Genomic DNA, 20,630 nt, shown 5'->3' on the forward strand with positions numbered 1-20,630 from the left:
ATGGCTATGGGCACTGGACGAAGCTCCAGGGAAGTAAAATAGAATTTATTTCCCCATCTCAGGTACACATTATTGGGAAGGGAACACATAGTTAATCCGATCAATGAAATCGATTCAAAACTGATCAATTCCATTGATGGGATTGGAGTAGGTACATGTTCGTTACTCCCATTAGTGGACCTAATCGATTGTTTCCGAATGATCACATTTGTCAGATTGACCAGTCAATCCTTTAGGAAATTGAAGCATTAGAGACCACTAGGAATAGCAATGCTTAGGAGAAGCTCATGGAGAAGCATGTGATCAGTTTGATCAGCTGATAGATTTGTAAAGCTCTGATTTGCTGATCATGATCATGTGTTAAACCAGGAAGTTATCACAGCAAAGCAGAACATTACAAATCTATCAGCTAATCAGACTGATCACATGCTTCTCCATGAGTTCTCCTAGGCATTGCTATCCCTAGTGACCACCTATAAGCATTGATCAGTTTTACCACCACACCAATTAAATCAGTCCTTGGACCAACCTAACATAAAGGACCACTACTGTGAAAATCGCAAAATGTTTAAATACATGTAAAGACAAAAATAAGAAGTGTGTTTATTCCAGAATAAAATGAGCTGCAAATTACTTTTCTGCTATGTTGCTGTCATTTACAGTAGGTAATAAAAATCTGACAGAACTGAAAGGTTTCGGACTAGCCCATATCCTCACGGGTGTTTCTCAAGGTTTTCTTTATTTTCAAAAGCACATAGTGAACGGCAGTTGCTCCATCCAACTGCCAAAATAGTGTGCAGCGAGTAGGGAGGCCGGCCAGCATCTTTGTAGAAATACTTTTCAGAGAGTGTATTTTATAAAGAATAAAGTCCATGCTAAGAATTCCCCATGAAGACATGGACTAGTCCAAAACCTGTCAGAGCTCCATCCAGCAGTCAAAGAAGTGTGCAGTGGGCACTGGGCAGGGAGGCTGAGAAGCAGTTTAAAAAGTTGCGGTAAAAAATGGGCGCAGTTGTTATTTATCGATATATGCGGGCACAATTGTTATTTATCGATATACGTGAGCACAATTGTTATTTATTGTAATATAGAAAGCCATTATGCTATTTAGCAGGTGGCTGCAATTGAATTGAAATTTATCGTATTTTTGTCAGCAGGCAACAGGGGGTGTTAAGGTTAGGCACCACTAGGGGGGTCTTAGGGTTAGGCACTACCAGGGGAGTCTTAGGGTTAGGCAGCCACCACCAGGGGGGACTTTTAGGGTTAGGCACCACCAGGGTGGTTTTAGGGTTAGGCACTACCAAGGGGGTCTTAGGGTTAGGCACCACCAGGGGGGTCTTAGGGTTAGGCACCACCAGGTGAGGGTTCTATGTGAGAGTAGGGAGAAGTTAGGTTATAGTTAGGTTCAGCATTATCTGTAAATTTACCAATAATTTAATACCGCAATTAAATCGTTATTTAATTTAATTTGACTCCATGCACTGCCCTAACCACGCGTATCTTCCTTGATCGTGCATGTGCACTTCACGAAACTTGCAGCTAAACATTCGCAGAGCGCTCCCAACCACAGGAGCATGATTGAGGAAGTTCTCAGCCAGGCCCCCGCATGCGCAGTAGCCCTTGACTGGTCCAGAGCCTTTGGAGGGTCACAGCAATACACTGGAAAGGCCTGGGAGGAAACAGAGGCACTTAAAAGACTTCTAGGGTCTGGAAGAAACCCCAGGCAAGTAAAATTAAAGCGGGCCTGAACGCAGAACTTCCTCGCTACTCTAAAAGATAAGCAACATCATAATGGCATTTAAAGAAAAACATTTCTATGTTACAGCTGATACAATTTCTGCAATGAATCTGCAGTTGGACTACTTCCTCCTTTTATGGAAGCAGGCATAGGGTTAACAGTCTGTGTTTACAAATTAGCATGGCAGAGGAGATTCCTGAGCTGGCACAGCTGAAGGGATCAAATTGCACTTGTGATTAGTCACAGATGACGGGGAATTAGGCCCAGTGCACACCGAGCGGTTTTTGGAGCGATCCGCCGGCCGCATCCGCCTACAAAAACGCTTGTCTAATGTCTTGCAATGGGATGGTGCACACCGGCGGTTTGCGGTTTTTGCCAAGTCGCAAATGCGCCTCCTGCTGCCCGTTTGCGGATTTCGGAAGCATTTCGTCCTCAATGTAAAGTATAGGAAAAACGCAAACCGCTCTGAAAAACGCTACTTCAGAGCGGTTTGCCAGGCATTTTTGTTACAGTAGCTGTTCAGTAACAGCTTTTACTGTAACAATATGTGTAATCTGCTACACAAAAACGCACCCAAAACCGCTAGGTATGTTTAGAAAACCTCTCTAGAATCGCTCTGAAATCAGCTCCCAAAACCACTAGCGTATTGCGGATCTGCTAGCGGTTTTGGTGTGCACTGGGCCTTAGATAGGCTCAACTCTTTAAATACCTGCAGGGTGTATTTTTTTTATGTTTTCCTTCTGTCCTGTAAAAAAGTTTACTTTAACTAGGACTAAGCAAAAACTTTAGATTCCACTCTGCTGAAATTCTAAGCTTCCCCGTACAATCCATTGAAGTCCGTAGAAGAGAGGAATATTGTCCCTGTAGACCACATTTAAATAAAAACATTTATTTGTTACAGCTGATACAAATTCTGCAATAAATCAGCAGTGGTCCTACATCCTGATTTCATGGACGCAGACACAGGGTTAATATCCTGTGTTTACAAATTAGCTGCTCTGCCGAGGAAGCCAGTTGACACAGCTGAGAGATCAAATTACAGTTGTGATTAGTCACATATGAGGGGGGATTAGACAGGCTGATGCTACATACACACTTGCGATAAAAGTCTTTGGAAAAGGCAAGATCACAGACCAATTTTATCCCATTCCATGTAGTATGAGAGCCATACTCTACACAGTCTATTTTATGGAACTGCACTCCCCATCACATAAACATCTTTGCAAGATGCTGTACACAAAGACATGCTGTACACATTCAAAAGATCAGTTCCTGCAAAAGGTCCATTCCTGCAAAATGCAATCATAGTCTATGAGATCTGCAGATCCTCATACACACCTTGTTTAACAGACATTCATCTGCATATCTGACAATTATCTGCAGATCTGAAGATCCCTCCTGGTGGATCTGATCTGCAGATGAATGTCAGTTAAACAAGGTGTGTATGAGGATCTGCAGATATCATAGACTATGATTGCAGTTTGCAGGAACGGATCTTTTGCAGGAACGGATCTTTTGCAGATACTGATCTTTTGAATGTGTACAGCATCTGTGTGTGCAGCATCTTGCAAAGATTTCTGTCTGATGGGAAGTTCAGCTCCATAGAATAGACTGTGTAGGTATGGCTCTCATACTACATGGAATGGGGTAAAATTGGTCTGTGATCTTGCCTTTTCCAAAGACTTTTATCTCAAGTGTGTATGTAGCCTAAACCTTCTAAATACATACATGGTGCGTTTCTCCATGTTTTCCTTATGTGCTGTGCAAGAGTTCAGGTCCACTTTAACTTGTTGTCCCCCCCACTCAAGGTTCACTTTAACCCACCTGGCGGCCTATTAAAAACCGCCAGGGGGCAGCACAGCAGTTTTTTTTTTTTTAAATCATGTAGCGAGCCTAGGGCTCGCTACATGATAGCCGCTGTGCAGCGGCATCCCCCCACTCTCTTCGATCGCCTCCGCCGTTCAAGCCCATTCGGAAATCCCTTTCTGAACGGGATTTCTATTAGGGCTTCCCCCGTCGCCATGGCGATGGACGGGATGACGTCATCGACGTCGTGACGTCAAAGGGAGTCCCGATCCACCCCTCAGCGCTGCCTGGCACTGATTGGCCAGGCAGCGCATGGGGTCTGGGGGGGGGGGCTTCAGGTAGCAGCGAATCGGTGGGTAGCGGCGGCGATTGGTGTGCACACGCAGCTAGCAAAGTGCTAGCTGCGTGTAGCAAAAAAAAAAATTATGCAAATTGGCCCAGCAGGGCCTGAGAAATCCTCCTGCGTGGGGTTACCGCCAGGAAGGTTAACTAGAAAAATTGCCCGTGTATCAGTTGTAAATATTAGATTCATTTTTTTTTTTTTTTTTAGGAAGTAGAGTTGCCCTTTAATGTAGAGAGCGTGACTTTGTTTTCACTCCGTTGTTTACCTGTGCTGGGTTTACATGTATTTTCAGCTACGTATGTTACAGTAATACACTTGAGCTCATTTAAGGATTACCTCGGCATAAGTTTTCCGGTTCCCTTTGTTCTCTTCCCAGGGCAGCAATCTCTTAACAAGCCGATGTAAGTCTGTTCTTAGCTGTATTCTGTATTAACAAACTCGCTATGTGGTCTTCTAATGCTTCCAAACTAGACATGATTGAGAGCAGAATTCCACAATGCTTTGTTCTCCACTTCCTGGAACACAGAACGCAATAAACAAATGTGAATTAGCCTAATGCAGAGTTGCCTTTTGGATTCTAATAAATATTCTCCTACTGCGAGCGAGAACGATTTCCATCCACAGAAAGGAAGAAATACATTTCAGCTGAACTCAACAGAGAGGACCTTAAAGCCAACCTGAAGTATTTGGTTCTTGAGATACCACCCATGCACAACAGGAGAGAGAAATTGACAGTCAGGGGTGGTCCAGTCAACTGCCCATTTGAATCTAGCATTGGGGCTACGAGAGATCTTATCGTACACCTCACGTCATTAGTAACAATAAAAACCCATAAAACTGTTACGTAAGAAACACATTTGTTAGCATACGAAGAAAACTAGAGGATTAACTTTGACCCAGCATGAGAAGAATCATGAAGACTGCAATCAGGCATTAAAATAAACAGCTCTTTCAGGGGTTCTTCCAGTCTGACAAAGAGCTAAACTGTAGAAAGATCTGAAAATAAAAAATCTATACGCTTTCATAAAAGTCTAGTGAATGTAACAGACGCACACTCATACTGTGTACACAAATATAAACGCGTCCTCACCCTCTATCAGAGATACAAACAGGAAGTACTCTGCCTCTCTCATATATTCAGTCAGTACTTCAGCCCATCAATTTAAAATAACCCATCCACAATTTCCACCCTCCTTTTGTTTAACATTGGTTGTTCCCTCCTCCACCACGATCTCCTCTCCAATAAAAAAACTGCATCCACCCATCACTTGCAGCCCCTAGTGGCTAAGTACCCACCCCATACTTTTCTCTGATGTTCATTCTACCCTAGATAGTAGTTTGTGCAGGGCTCCTCCTCCTTCTCCTCTCAAACAGAGATGAGCATAATGAGGAACTTTAGTGAAAATAATGTAATTAAAAAATTACTTTATTTTTACGATAAATATTTATAAATGATTTAATCAATGATTGACCATTGTGAAATGTTTCCTCTCACTGATTTATAGTCTGAAATATATCATGTGGCAACATTTTTCGGCTGGTGGGTGATCTCTGTGGAGGAATTGCTGCTTTTTTTGGCAGTTGGAAACAGCTGTTATGTCCCAGATGGGGAGGAGCTTCCTGCATGTAAAGCGGGGCTTCCTTCATGCAGTGGGTGGAGCTTATTGCGACCAGGGCAGGGCTTATTTTTGCATCCAGATGGGCCTTTTAATGGTATTTTAAGGGGGGTGCTAGGGCACCCAGAGCCCCCACTCCTCTGCAAGTGCCTGCTGCCAGTTGTATTGACCACCGATGCATCGAAGCGTTGGGAGCCGCCGTACACAGAGAAAGTTCTCAGCCACCTGAGGAGGCCCCATCCAGTCACCTTGGCCGAGAACTGTCTAGCGTGTGCATGAGTCTGTCAGTGTCTCATACTTAGTATCTCCACTGGAGTTTGCCGCCTGGTCTGTAAACACATTCTCCCAGAATGAGCAGAGCACTCCAACCAGATGCATTTATTCACGTTCGTGATTTGGCAAAACATTCAACCTGAGTGATTGTTTGAAGCATTTCCCAAGTACGCATAGAAACCAGTATCAAATCACTGGGGAAAAATATAAACTTCTCCATTCTACGGACAAATGAAGAATTTCTTGGTTGTCAGAGTCATCCTAAAAAAAGTTGCCAAGAAGAACAATTGCAGCGCTCATCTACACGGAGGCATGGTTCCAGTGACACCCTGGCATCAAAACACTGATGACATGATACTCTATTTCCAGGATACGGGGGAAACTTGTAGACAAATTTTTACAACTATTAAAAAACACTAGATATTCAGGCTTGTCCATAAACCGGTAAAATCTGTGGTCTGCGCCCTGCATTCCAAAGACCTGAGTGAACTTATGTTTCTGGGCAAATTACAGATAGTTAACTCTTTAAATTGTCTTGGAAGGCATATGACTGGTTTATGTAGAGACGTCACTCTATCAAAGGAAATACAGGTTATTTATTACTGCCAGGGAAACACAAATTCCATATATGGCAACAACTACCCTTGGATGTCATACGTAGAATTAATCTAATCAAAATGATTATACATCCATAATGTATTTATGTCTTTGAACAGTCGGCGATTGTAATGCTTAAACGTTTATTTATGTCACTCAATAGTTAAAGGTAAGTATTATATGGAATAAAGCCAGGGACTCTTGGAAAATTAAATGAAAATTAAAGGACCACTGTCGCGAAAACCATAAAAATTTAAAATACATGTAAACACATACAAATAAGAAGTACATTTCATTCAGAGTAAAATGAGCCACAAGTTACTTTTCTCCTATGTTGCTGTCACTTAGAGTAAGTAGTAGAAATCTGACATTACCGACAGGTTTTAGGCTAGTCCATCTCTCCATAGGAAATTCTAAGCATGGCCTTTTTTCTTTATAGAGACACTCCTTGAAAAATATTTATACAAAAATGCTGGTCAGCCTCCCTGCTCACCGTACACTTTTTTGGCAGTTGGACAGAAAAAAACAGTTTTGAAAATAAAGAAAACCTTGAGAACCCCCCCCCCCCCCCCCCCCCCCGTGAGAAGATGGGCTACTGCAAAACTTGTCGGTTCTGTCAGATTTCAACTACTTACTGTAAGTGACAGCAATGTAAGAGAAAAACAATTTATGGCTCATTTTACTCTGAAAGAAACATACGTCTTTATCTGTAAGCGTATACATTTATTTAAAATTTTAAGATTTTCGCGTCAGTGGTCCTTTAAGAGATATGTAGGCCTTGTATTACCTTATTACTACCTTTATTTCCTGACAGTAAGGCTGAGATATTTGTTATCTTGGGTGACTGCAACTGGATAAGCCATCTTGGCTCATTAAAGGGAACCTGAGGTGAGAGGGATATGGAGGCTGCCATATTTTTTTCCTTTAAAAGCGGATCCAAGATGAAAAACTAACTATAGCAAGTAACTTGTCTATATATCTTATCTAAAATTTAGATGGTTTACATAGTAAATCTAGCTGCAAACAGCTTCAACAGTATATGAATGTTTCTTCCTGTGATACAATGAGAGCAGCTATATCTTGCTTGTCATTACACACAGGCAAGCTGCTCTGCATCTCCACCCCTAAGCCTGTGAAAACTAAACTCCCCTTCCCTCCCCTCTCAGAATGCCTAGGCACTGGAGGAGCTGGGGGATGGATACATTCATTTACATGGGTAATAAATAAAATTAAAAAACAGCATTTGGGGGGAAGAATGCCCAATAAACTATATGTAAGGGGCAGAAAAATTAAGGCAGCAAAAGTTTGTCTCGGATCCACTTTAACCAATACCAGTTGCCTGTCTATCCTGCTGATCCTCTGCCTCTAATACTTTTAGCCATAGACCCTGAACAGGCATGCAGCAGAACAGGTACTCTGACTCAGCAGGATTTACTGGATTAGACATATGCTTGTTCCAGGGTTTTGACTCAGACACTACTTATGCCAGAAGACCACACAGAGCCTTACCACTACTTTGGTAAGTATCTATCAATTAACATGTTGTTCCTCGCAGGGTTTCTTTAAGTTTTGCCTACCATGGGCTGCTGGCGCTGAGTTTCAAGAAAGTACTGTACAATAATAATCCTCAACATAGATTTCTCTGGCAAAATATTGATCACTGTGTGCTCTATATAGACACGCAAATGTTTTACATGGTAATGTCGGCGTTGCAATAAAATGGCACAGAGATTTGATGTTATCCACACGACATGGTGTAATACCAGCATAGAAAGATGTTTTGGACTAATGCTCTCTCCATCCATGCAACTCTTTATGGCAGTATGTCTGCTCTAACTCAATATGAGGAACTGTGCACAGTATAAACAACACACTTGGCCCGCCCAGCCTCACAAATACCTGAAATTGTATCAGGAGGAAGAATTTGTGCTCTTGATGAGCAGCTTCTGTTTAAAGGGTCAGTCAACACCAACTGATAATGCAAGGGGTGTCTACAGGCCAAGACACGATTCCTAGTGCTCCTGAGTCAGGTGGCCCAAAGCATGAAATTTAGGCGCCTGCGAAGGTTTGGGCACCCCATAAGCTCTGATGCAAATATCAGCTATAATGCACCCAAAGCAGAAACTTGGGCATGCAATAATTATCATTTCGAACATTATTTTATAGTTTTTTTTACTTTTTTAAATTGTTTTAACAATTAGAACATTATAGTTCTTTGATATTTTTAATGTTTAGTAAATATAAATTATTCATTTTTGAACGTTATAATTTTGAAATGTATTATTTTTAATATTATAAGGTTAGGAAGGGGGGTTTTAGGTTTAGGCATCAGAGTGGGTGGTTTTAGGGTTAGGCATCAGGAAGGGGGGGTTTTAGGGTTAAGCGTCAGGAAAGGGGGAGGTTTAGGGTTAAGTGTCAGGAAGGGGGGGGGTTTAGGGTTAGGTGTCATGAAGGGGGTTTTAGGGTTAGGCGTCAGGAAGGGTGGCTTTAGGGTTAGGCGTCAGGAAGGGGGGTTTTAGGGTAAGGCATTAGAGTTTGGGGTTTACGGTTAGGCGTCAGAAAGGGGGGCTTAAGTGTCAGGAAGGGGGGGGGTTTAGCGTTAGGCATCAGGAAGGGTGGGGTTTAGGGTTAAACGTCAGGAAGGGAGGGTTCTGTGTGAGAGTAGGGTCAGGTTAAGTTGTAGTAAAATATTGTTTATACTGATATTTTACTATAATTTACACTATTTACACTTTAAAACAAAGAATATATGTAGATATTAACAATAATTTTAATAACAAAAATGGACGCCCATTTCACCTTGTGCCCCTATTTCATGCATGCAGGTGGTCAAAGTATTTTCCTGTTAGAAAATAGACAGGAATAAATGAATGATCTACCAAGGAGAGTGAGCCTCCTAGTGGTAACATAGATTACTACACAGATTTCCACTTTAGAATTTCGCAGGATTAAGGCTGGTTACATACCACACGCGGTACTGATGAAGGGACAATAACTCATCTAAAACCAATACGTTGGTTTTAGGTGACCGTTTTAACTGTAACCACTGTCTCTGTTTATAATCTGGCCTTACCGCAAGCTTGGCATTATTAAAGTACTCCAAGTTATGCAGCTTGAAGATGGATCCGTCGGTTTCCACGTTTTAAATTGATTGGTCCATTTTTATCCCATATTTTTGCATCCAGATTTTACAAAATCCTGCAAGAACCCTGATATATTTGCATTTTATTGATCATCCCAACTTTTTAGTACACCTGATCTGAGAGGGATTTGGTCGCTGACATATTTATTTGCTTTTAAACAATACCAGCTGTCTGGTTGTCCTGTTGATCCTTTTTGGCATCAGTAGTATCTGAATCACACACCTGAAACAAGCATGCAGCTAATCCAGTTAGACTTCAGTCAAAATGCTTGATCGGGGTCTATGGCTTAGAGTGATAGAGGCAGAGGTTCAGTAGGACAGCCAGGCAATGTGTATTGTTTAAAAGAAAATAAATGTCACCCTTCATATCCCTCTCAGTTCAGGTGTGCTTTAAAAGGAAATGTCCATAACTGCTAGCCTGATCAATAATGCAATATAGAGTTTGATGGCATTCATGTCTGACATAACCCTAGTCAGAATCCTTTTATTAATGACCAGGAGACATAGCTCCTCCTTAAAGTGGATCTGAGATGAAAAACTAACTATAACAAGTAACTTGTCTATATATCTTATCTAAAGTTTAGATAGATAGTTTACACAGCATATCGAGCTTCTAACAGCTTCAAAAGTTTATGATTATTTATTCCTGTGATACAAAGAGGGCAGCCATGTTCTGTTTGTCACATTGTCACACACTGAGGGCTGTAGATGCTATCAGCTTGCCTAAATTCAGTACCCTCTCCTCCTCCCTCCTCCACTCTGCCTCTGAAATCAATGGCTAGTAACCTCCTCCTCCTCTTGCCCAGACTGAGCTCCCATAAGCCCTTGCTACAGTGCCAAGGCACTGTGAAAAGCTGTGGGGGAGGCTTGTTTAGTTTATAGGGAATTGGAGTATTAAAACAAAACAAGTATTTGGCTTGAGGAATGCCCTATAAACTATATGAAAGGAACACAATTATGCAATGAGTAAAAGTTTATCTCGGATCCACTTTAGCACAGCAGGTTTTTATGAGGAATCTTTGACATACACAAGCAAACCTGAGTTGTCAAGACATAAGACCAGGACACTGCAGCAAAATTCTACATAAAGGGAATGGCTTCACCTAGTAGAGTAGCAAAAGATTGCTTTTTCTCCAATTTTGTAGAACTATGGACCAGTTATTGAGCTAGAGACTATTTAAAGGCTTTAAAGCAAGATTGAGGACCCGTCTCCACTGCTGTCAAAAGCCCAGCAGGTCTGGCTTGAGCCCTGAGAAAGTGAACTTAATGTACCTCTGACCTCTCTGTAAAGTATTACATGTTTAATGGTTTATTTATTTTCTGCACCGACATAAATTACAGTGCCTTCCTCCCCCCTTAGTGCCCCCCCCCCTTCTCATCCCCCACTCTTCTCAGCCAAAATCTTCAACTTGAGCAGAACGTTGAGAATGGGTGGGGAGGCAGTGTCAGTATTTCCTCCTCTCTGTCCCTGTGCTGTGGAGCTGCGCTGTGTGCAGTCTTGAGGTAATTTAGCTCAGAATGATAGTGTATTAATACAGCTATAAGTGCACTATCGTTCTGAGCTAAAATACCACAAGACCTCACACAGCATGCTGTGCAGATAGGAACTAATAGTGGCGAGTGGAGGGGGTGTTACTGAGGATGGGCAGAGAGGAGGAAGCACTGACACTTTCTCCCTGCCCATCCTTGAGCTCTGCATTATGGATGAGCAGAGCGGGGGACAGGGGGGGGGGGGGTGCTGGAGGGGGGAGGATAGTGCTGTGACTTATGTCATAACACAGCACATAAACAAAGCATTAAAAACATTTCAAAGTAACCTGGTTACTTTTTGGAGAACAAGAACACCGATATTGTGTAGATGACCTCAAAAAGATCCCACCTACTGATAAAAAATGAATTCAGAAGTTTTATTTTTTTCCTGTAGGAGGCCTTTGAGATCTTGTATCTTCACTACACAAAAACCTGTTGATTTCTGTTTTTCCAGCACATAACTATTTAAAAGTTGAAATGGAAGGGGGCTGTTAAATGCCTAACTGCAACATATACACAAATGAAACTCAAAAAATTTGAATATCGTGCAATAGTACATTTATTTCAGTAATTCAACTTAAAGGGACTCAGAGCTGAATGAAACAAAAAGCTTTATACATACCTGGGGCTTCCTCCAGCCCCATCTGCTCGGATCTCTCCCAGGCCGACGTCCTCCGCTGCCCGCAGCTTCAGGAACCAGGTTCCGTCACTTACATCAGTCTACGCAGGAGAAGTGCGCCCTCTAGCGGCTGCTGGAGAATACGCAAACAGCGCACTTCTCCTGCCTAGACTGACGTAAGTGACCCGGTTCCTGAAGCTGCGGGGAGTGGACGGCGGCGTGGGAGCAATTTGAGTGGGTGGGGCTGGAGGAAGCCCCAGGTATGTATAAAACTTTTTGTTTCATTCAGTTCTGGTACACTTTAAAAGGTGAAACTAATATATGGAATAGGAACCCTTTACCAGTGTTTTGGATGAATTAGCTAATGAGAATCTAACACTTTGAGCCTAGAATATTGAACATTTTCACAATATTCTAATGGTCTGAGATTTTGAGTTTCTTTTCAATAATCAAAATTATAACAAGGCTTGAACTATCTTGTGTTGCATGTAATGAGTCTATTTCACTTATTGCTTTCATTTTACTGAAATAGGGCTCGTTTCCACTATTGCGGTGCGGAATCGCCTGGATTCCACCGCTGATGAAATCGCATGCGGATGCGATTCCGCATGCGTTTTTTTGCCACGAATTTGCATGCGAATTCGCATAGGTGAGGGTATATGCGATTTTAACCATGTCACTGCCTGTGTGAATTTACATTGGTACCTATGCGAATTCGCATGCGAATTCGCGGCAAAAAAACGCATGTGGAAAACGCATGCGATTTCCCTATTAAACACATTGTGTGCAATTCGCTTACATTCCACACGCAGGCGAATTCTGCAGGGTGTTCCGTGCAGATTTTCTCCGCACAATAAAACGCTCCCGCAGACGCATAAGTGGAAACAGGCCCATTCATTTATATTGTCTATGCGAATCCGCATACGTAAGACGCATGCGGATTCGCGATAGTGGAAAAGGGGCCATAGGCCCAGTGCACACCAAAACCGCTAGCAGATCCACAAAACGCTAGCGGTTTTGGGTGCGGAGTGCAGATATTTGGGGCAGTGCACACCGAGCGGATTTGCATGCGATCCGCCGGCCGCAAACCGCCGGTGTGCACCAGCCCATTCAATTACATTAGCCAAGCGGATGCTCAGGCAGGTGCGGCCGGTGAATCCGCTTGGTGTGCACTGGGCCATAAATGGACTTTTTGTACAATATTCTTATAATATATAATACACATATATTCTGTACACTCTACTAACTTGTTGATGTATAATAATCTTGTGCAGGGCTTGTCACTGGTCAATGGTCACCTGACACATTCCCATGATCTCCCTCTGGAATCTCATTTGAATGACCAATCAAGAAAAGCAAAGTCTACTTCTACTATTCAGCTGGTAAGTAGTTTCTTTACAATATTCTTTAGCTATTTTCCCTCCAATTATCATATAGTGCAGGTGAAAGATACACAGAACAGTTTTGCAATTACAGTAGTTAAGAAACTGTTTATTTTGAAAACTCCAGGCATTTGAGGTAGAGACAGCAACAATATAATGTAAACAACACTATGATATTGTGGACACCGCATTGGCCATTGAGCTTGAGAATAGCAAAACACCACATAGCACCTGTTTGACCTAATACCAACATGCCCAATGTGGCTAAATATTTTCTTAGTGTACTTTGGGGAATATGTGACGGTCTAGTTTTTCCTCTCAGGGTTTAGAAAGGTTTTTTTTTTATTATTTTTTTATTAAAGGGGAACTTCAGCCTAAACAAACATACTGTCATTAAGTTACATTAGTTATGTTAATTAGAATAGATAGGTAATATAATTTTTTACCCACCCTGTTTTAAAAGAACAGACAAATGTTTGTGATTCATGGGGGCTGTCATCTTTGTCATGGGGCAGCCATCTTTTTGGTTGAAAGGAGGTGACAAGGAGCAGGAGACACAGTGCCAACTGTCCTGTGTCCTGATAACTCTGAGCTGCACACGCTAGGCTTCGAATGTCAAATTCAAAATGTAAGAAAAAAATTTTTTAGTCCAGAGGTTCACTTTAAGGAGGGGATGGATTTTCACATGGCATTATTGTCGTAGTAGGCCAAGACCCAGCGGATATAAAATGGAAACTGTAACCAAGAATTGAACTTTATCCCAATCAGTAGCTGATACCCCCTTTCCCATGAGAAATCTATTCCTTTTCACAAACGGATCATCAGGGGGGTCTGTATGGCTGATATTGTGGTGAAACCCCTCCCACAGGAAACTGCGAAGACCATGGTCCTCACAGTTTCCTGTCTGTGAACCTTGTTGCATTGTGGGAAATAGCTGTTTACAGCTGTTTCCAAATGCCAAAAAGCAAGCAGCAGCTACTTCCAGTGACATCACCTGCCAGAAGTAAAAATGTTGCCATGTGATAAATGTCAGAATGTAAATCAGGGAGAGGAAAGATTTTACAATGGGCAAACACTGACTAAATCATTTATACACAATTATTGTAAAAATGAAGCACTTTTTTATTACGTTATTTTCACTGGAGTTCCTCTTTAATTAAGTTTAAAGACCCGGACCAACGGGCCTTTTCTGGCTTGGATGGGATGTAATGTGATCAGATGTGTTCTGGCTCAGATTTTGTCTCTTTATTTTTTATAGGGCTTGCCATAGCATGAAACCTTTTTGTTTCATCCCATCTTTAATTTCTTTCTTTCTTTCTATTTTATTATATTTTTTTTATCCTTTTTTTTATAAAATTATAAATACCGTATGTTTATACATTTCCCCATGTTTTAACAACACATACCTACTTCATTTTTGAATTGTACTGATTCTCCCATAATGCTGGTCTGTTGGATTCCACCCTGACCTGTGCAGCCTCTGGCATAGTGGGATGTGAATAAGAGGGGGAGGTGCTTATCTCAAAAACTTGTGATGAGAGACATTGTATCACAGCTATGATTAAGGACCACATAAGTCTGTATGCAGCAATGGTCACTATATCATTTGAGATAAGAAAGAGGGACATTTAAGCCACGCCCCTGCCACACCCCTAATCATGCCCCAGACACACCCCTAGTCACACATACCATAACCCCCTAGTCACACATACCATAACCCCCCTAGTCACTCACCATAACCCCCTAGTCACACATACCATAACCGCCTAGTCACCCTCACCATAACGATTTCAAAAGAAAATATGTTTAAAAATTCAAACCACACTGGTCCATTCTATCCTTTATCTATTCTATTTATTTATTTATTTAATCTATCATTTTCCTTTATATTAACATTGAGAATAATAAATATATCAATTTAAAGGATGGGAATAAAGTTTACAGTCAATTAAAGACATTTTTCAGTAGAAATACATATATTTACATAGGTCTGTACATGAGTCCTGAAAGAGGGACAAATGAGGAAGAAAGAGAGACTCTTTCTCAAAGAGGGACTGTCCCTCCAAAAGAGGGACAGCTGGGAGCTATGCTTATATGGATATATCCATAAATACAGCTTAGCTCATTTAAGGCATTGTTCAGATCTCTTCTATGCTTTGGTGTTTTTGGTGCTAAAGCATACTCTCTGCTCTGAATTATTTCCCCATATAATCTGCATTACGTATATAAAGATATGTATGGTATAGTTAGTTTGCACCCTCTCCAGCAGAAAAGTAACCTAGACAGCTACTTAGCTTGCCTATGCCTTAAAACTGCCCTTTCCATTTAACACAATTTCTGTGAACGTTTACAGAGAAGTCCTGAAGACTGTGAGCCTACAGAGGGCGCTGCAGCTGATATTGTGCCTGTCAGCCTGAGAGTGAGAGAGAAACGTAAGTACTCATTTATACCCATAGGAAGAGTAACTGATGTGTGCAAATACCCAATAGTAAATGTTGTTATGTTTTTTCTAGATAAAGGAATTACCTTATTAGCCATCATGATTTTAGTGGGAGACAGTTTACACAACTTTGCAGATGGGATGGTGATTGGATCGGCGTTTTCCTCCTCAACTGAAACTGGGGTAGCGACAACAATCGCCATCCTGTGTCATGAGATCCCCCACGAAATGGGTATGTATGACAACAAAACAATCCGTAACAATGTAATAAACTTAACAGTGCTTTGCTGGGTATCAGTTGAAAAGGGTGCCAGCCATCTGTGGTAAAAGGGCGCCACCATAGACTTCAATGTTATGTGCCGCAATTTGTGGCTATCAGCAGTAGAAAAGGGCGCCCTTCATTTTTTATACAAGCTATACAGATAGCTTTTAACAAATTGCAGGAAAAGTGAGTCTTTTTATTGTATCGTATGGGGCCACGGTTAGGCCCCTTTCACACTTAATCAGTTGCACTTAATTAACTACTTTGGCCCCCTGGACGTACTAGCTACGCCCAGGAGGCCATGTGCGCGTCCGCGCGTTCCCGCGGCCGATGGCACGCGTGCTCCCGGCCGTGAATCGTTAGCCCACGAATCAGTGAATTGGGCTATGGTGCCCGATCACTGATTCCTCTCCCCTGCAGAAAAAGCGACAGTTTCTTTCAGAAGCTCCGCTTTTTCTGGCTGTTGCGTCCCCCATGCGTCCCTCTAAGCGTATGTTACGCTTAGAGTGATGTCATGTAAACAAACTCATGGCCGCCATCTTGTGGCCAAAAAGTAAAACTACAACTAAAAGTAAAAAAAATTAAACTCAACACACATTTACATTATAAAAGTACTGTTTACATCCCACCCTCCCAAAAAATACCCAAATAAAATGTTTAATATATAAAAAAAACAAAAACATTACAATAATTATAAAACAAAAACATGTAAATATTTACCTAAGGGTCTAAACTTTTTAAATATTAATGTAAAGATGAAATATTTCAAATTTTTTTTATTCTAAACTTGTAAATAGTGATAGATGCAAAACGGAAAAAATGCACCTTTATTTCCAAATAAAATATTGTCGCCATACATTGTTATAGGGACATAATTTTAACGGTGTAATAACGGGGACATATGGGCAAACACAATACGTGAGTTTTAATTATGGAGGCATGTATTATTTTAAAACTATAATTGCTGAAGACTGAGAAATAATTAATTTTTTCTGTTTTTTTCTTATTCTTCCTGTTAAAATGCATTTACAGTAAAGTGGCTCTTAGCAAAATGTACCACCCAAAGAAAGCCTAATTTGTGGCGGAAAAAACAAGATATAGATGAGTTCATTGTGATAAGTAGTGATAAAGTTATAGGCTAATGAATGGGAGGTGAACATTGCTCGGATGCATAAAGTGAAAATGACCGAAGGCTGAAGTGGCTAAAACTGAAAGAAAACTTGTTTACAAAGATATGTCCATGTGTTCCTATGTCTCAGTTCCAACTATACGTGTTTTAACGGAAATCTTTTTCACAATGCACTGCTATGAAATAAACGTGTACCAACGTGTACTAACGCACACTACGCGTACCAATGCATTAAGTGTAAAAGGGCCCTTACTCGAGCATCATTGATGATCCGTCCTGTCGGATCCTTATCCTCCTTAGCGTTATTCCCGACACTGTGTCGGGCATACTGCTTACTGGCCCCAGGAGTCCCCCAGTATAAATTTAACAGATCGCACGCTTGTAAAACCATTAGCTAGCACTAGGCTAGCTAGTACATGTGGCCGGCATCCCCCGATTGCTGATGAATCTGATCCCCCCGATCCCAGGCTAATACATTACCCAGCCTGGATCCAGAGATCAGCGCAGCCTCCCCGCACATCTATGGGGAGGATCGGGTCTGCGCATGACGTCATGATGTCGGTGACGTGACGTTATGTACGATCCTCCCCATAGAGAAGAGAGGAGCTGTTCGGGGAGGCTGCACTGATTGCTGGATCCAGGCTGGGTAATGTAATAGCGGGGAATTGGGGGGGGGGGGGGGGGATCAGCAGCAATCAGGGGGATGCCGGCCACATGTACTAGCTAGCCTAGTGCTATCTAAAGGTTTTACAAGCGTGCGATCTGTTAAATTCATACTGGGGGACTCTGAGGCTGCAAAACCTCCTGAGTAGCATAACGCTCAGATGATTAATGATCACAGATGTATCTGGTGCCATTTTATAACAGAAATCACCTGTCTTGGCTTTAGCTTGCACTTTTATAACCAAAATCACTTTCCCCGACTATATCCAGCAGTCTTATTTTTCTCGGATATAACCGGTGCCCTTTTATAACCAAAGAGTACTTTTCTTAGCTTTATACAACTACGTTTTATAACCGAAAATTACGTTTCTCGGCTACAACTTGCACCCCTCCAGGTGCCCTTTCCAAATGCGGTTTGCTGGATCGCTTATTTTCTCAATTTGTTTTATTCAAGGCTCCAAAAGTGCATTGCTGGCATAGCCATATTCCTGGAATATGTATATCTTTACATTGATGCTACCCTAGACTTGTTATATGTTTTGCTGAAATTCTAAACTTTCCCACAAAATTCACTGAAGTCTGTAGAGGGAAAGAGCATTGTCACTGCAAACTGCCATGGAAGGCGAAGCTCCTAGGATCATTTATAGTGCACTCTGAAGGCCTTCCTGTGATGTGCAATTCAGAAGCTGACATTAAAGGGAACCTGTACTGAGTAAACATATTTAAAATAAACACATGAGGTAACTTCAAATGAACATTACATAGTTACCTTTCCATTAGTTCCACTCAGAAGCTCACCATTTTCTTCTGACAATAATCCTTTCCAGTTCTGACAATATTTTGTCAGATCTGAAATATATCAGTTGCTGTCAGTAAAATATCAGTTGCTGTCAGTTATAGATGAGAGGATAACTGATGTACCAAGTAATGTCCATGTTTCCCTATGGCTCAAGTGGGCAATGTTACAGTTTAACTGTGTGCTGATCAGAAAGCTGTTATGGGGTAATGGCCATTTTCAAAATGGAGGACGGAAAATTCCCTTGATCACAGTGAACAAACAGGACGCGGGACAGGAGAAAGACGCTGAGGAGTGGACTACATGGAAGGTAAGTATGACTTGTGTATGCTTATTTTGACTTTTAATTTTCAGTTCAGGTTTTCTTTAAGAATGCAGCTCACAACTGCAGTATTATTATATTTTCATTTTTTTAAATCACTAGTGTTAAAGGGAATCTGAAGTGAAAATAAGCTTACGATATGTGATTTGCTTGTGTAGTACAGCTAAGAAATTAAACATTAGCAGCAGAGATAGGAGTCTAACATTGTTTCTAGTACAGGAAGAGTTAAGAAACTCCAGTTATCTATGCAAAAGAGCTTATCTGAGCTCCACAACTTTCAAAGTGGCAGAGAGCTCTGTCTTCTGAAGCTTATTATCTCAAGTGTCTGGCACTGTATTTAGTTTTTTCTGCAGAGGAAAGTTCAAAAGTTCACAAGCCTGCTCTGTGAAATCATTTAGAATGCTGACTAATGTGTAAACTGCAAATATTAGAGAATGATGCCGTGTTAAAAAACAAAAACAAAAAACATACGACATGAAAATAAAAATGAGACTATTTTCTTTGCTACTAATGTTCTAGTAATTATCCGTACTACACAACCAATTCATTTTATCAATTTTATTTTTCGCTTTAGTGTCTCTTTAAGCTCAAATTTGGTATAATCATAATTTTGCATCTAGTGAGGATCGTAATCTGCTAATTACGGCCATATGTAATTACGATTTGGACATTCAAATCGTTTCATATAGTCAATTTGTAATTTCATGCAATTTTTGCGCAATTTTCAAGTTTTGTAAATGTACCGGTAATTTTGTTTGTAAAGGTAATCGGTAACCATAATTTCACATAATTTTTGCACAATTTCTTGCCAGCTTTAGCCATAAATAGCAAAGCTATTAAGTTAAAGGACATCCGAGGTGAAAATAAACTGATGAGATATACAATTGTATCTTTCCTCCTCCTAAAAATTACTTTTTTAAATATTCTGCAGTTTAATTTTATATTTAAATCAAGTTTTTAAGTTGTTACTGTTTTATTTTCTCTGCTCAATGAAACATTCATTGAAGTATGCCAGAGCTAAAATGTATGAAGTATTGATTATTTTTATCTCTTTCCTGCTCTCAGAAGCCATTTACTGCCAGGAAAGTGTTTTACGGTTGCAATTCCTTATCAGTGAGAGTAACGTTATAGTCCGTCCCAGTCCCGACCCAGACAGAAACTGTCACTTGCATACCTGGTGTTTCAACTCAAAGCAGAGAAAGAAAAAAAAGAACATAGCATAGTCATTTATGTACTTCGCAATGTACATACACATGTCTATCTCATCATGTCACATGTCACCTCTGTTGTCCTTAAACCATTTAAGCCCACGGGTTGTTTTCACCTTATGAACGAGAGGAATTTTCAAGTTTCAGCGCTTCTCCCTTTCATTCCACAATAACTTTATCGCTACTTATCACAACAAAATGATCTATACCTTGTTTTTTTTCCACCACCAATTAGGCTTTCCTTGGGTGGTACAGTATGCTAAGAATTATTTTATTCTAAATGCATTCTAATGGGAATAATAAGAAACAAAATGGAGAAAAAAAATTATTATTTTTCAGTATTCGACCATTATACTGTAGTTTTAGAATAAAATGTTCTACTGTTGATAAAAGCTACACATTTTACTTGCCCATTTGTCCCGGTAATTGCAACATTTCAATTATATTGCTAGTACAATGTCTGGTAACAATATTTTAAATAGAAATAAAGGTGCATTTTTTAAAAAATCCATCACTATTTACAAGCCCATAATTTAATAGTAATATACCCTCTTGACATACATATTAAAAAAAATGTCACCCCCCTAATGTATGTTGGCGTAATTTTTCTATTTGGCCACAAGATGACCTCGCGCATTTTTTTCCTATTAGCGTACAATACGTTTGCTGAATAGGAAGTAATGCATGGCTGTGTTACTTCGGAAGTGACACAGGCATCTCATTAATGCCGGCAATCACGGAGGCCTAGAGGGGAGATGAATGAA

General features: G+C 40.8%; 1 protein-coding gene across 1 annotated transcript in view; it reads left to right on the plus strand.

Moving 5' to 3' along the window:
• The window catches only part of SLC39A12 (solute carrier family 39 member 12), a 58,496-nt gene that overhangs the window by 21,823 nt on the left and 16,043 nt on the right, over nucleotides 1-20,630 (plus strand). Inside the window, exons 8-10 of the mRNA XM_068235574.1 lie at nucleotides 12,939-13,046; nucleotides 15,400-15,478; nucleotides 15,560-15,718. Coding sequence (XP_068091675.1) covers nucleotides 12,939-13,046; nucleotides 15,400-15,478; nucleotides 15,560-15,718 — 346 coding nt within the window. The remainder of the gene's footprint in view (nucleotides 1-12,938; nucleotides 13,047-15,399; nucleotides 15,479-15,559; nucleotides 15,719-20,630) is intronic.

Source organism: Hyperolius riggenbachi, chromosome 5 (assembly GCF_040937935.1).
Source record: "Hyperolius riggenbachi isolate aHypRig1 chromosome 5, aHypRig1.pri, whole genome shotgun sequence".
In the NCBI taxonomy this organism is placed as follows: Eukaryota; Metazoa; Chordata; class Amphibia; order Anura; family Hyperoliidae; genus Hyperolius; species Hyperolius riggenbachi.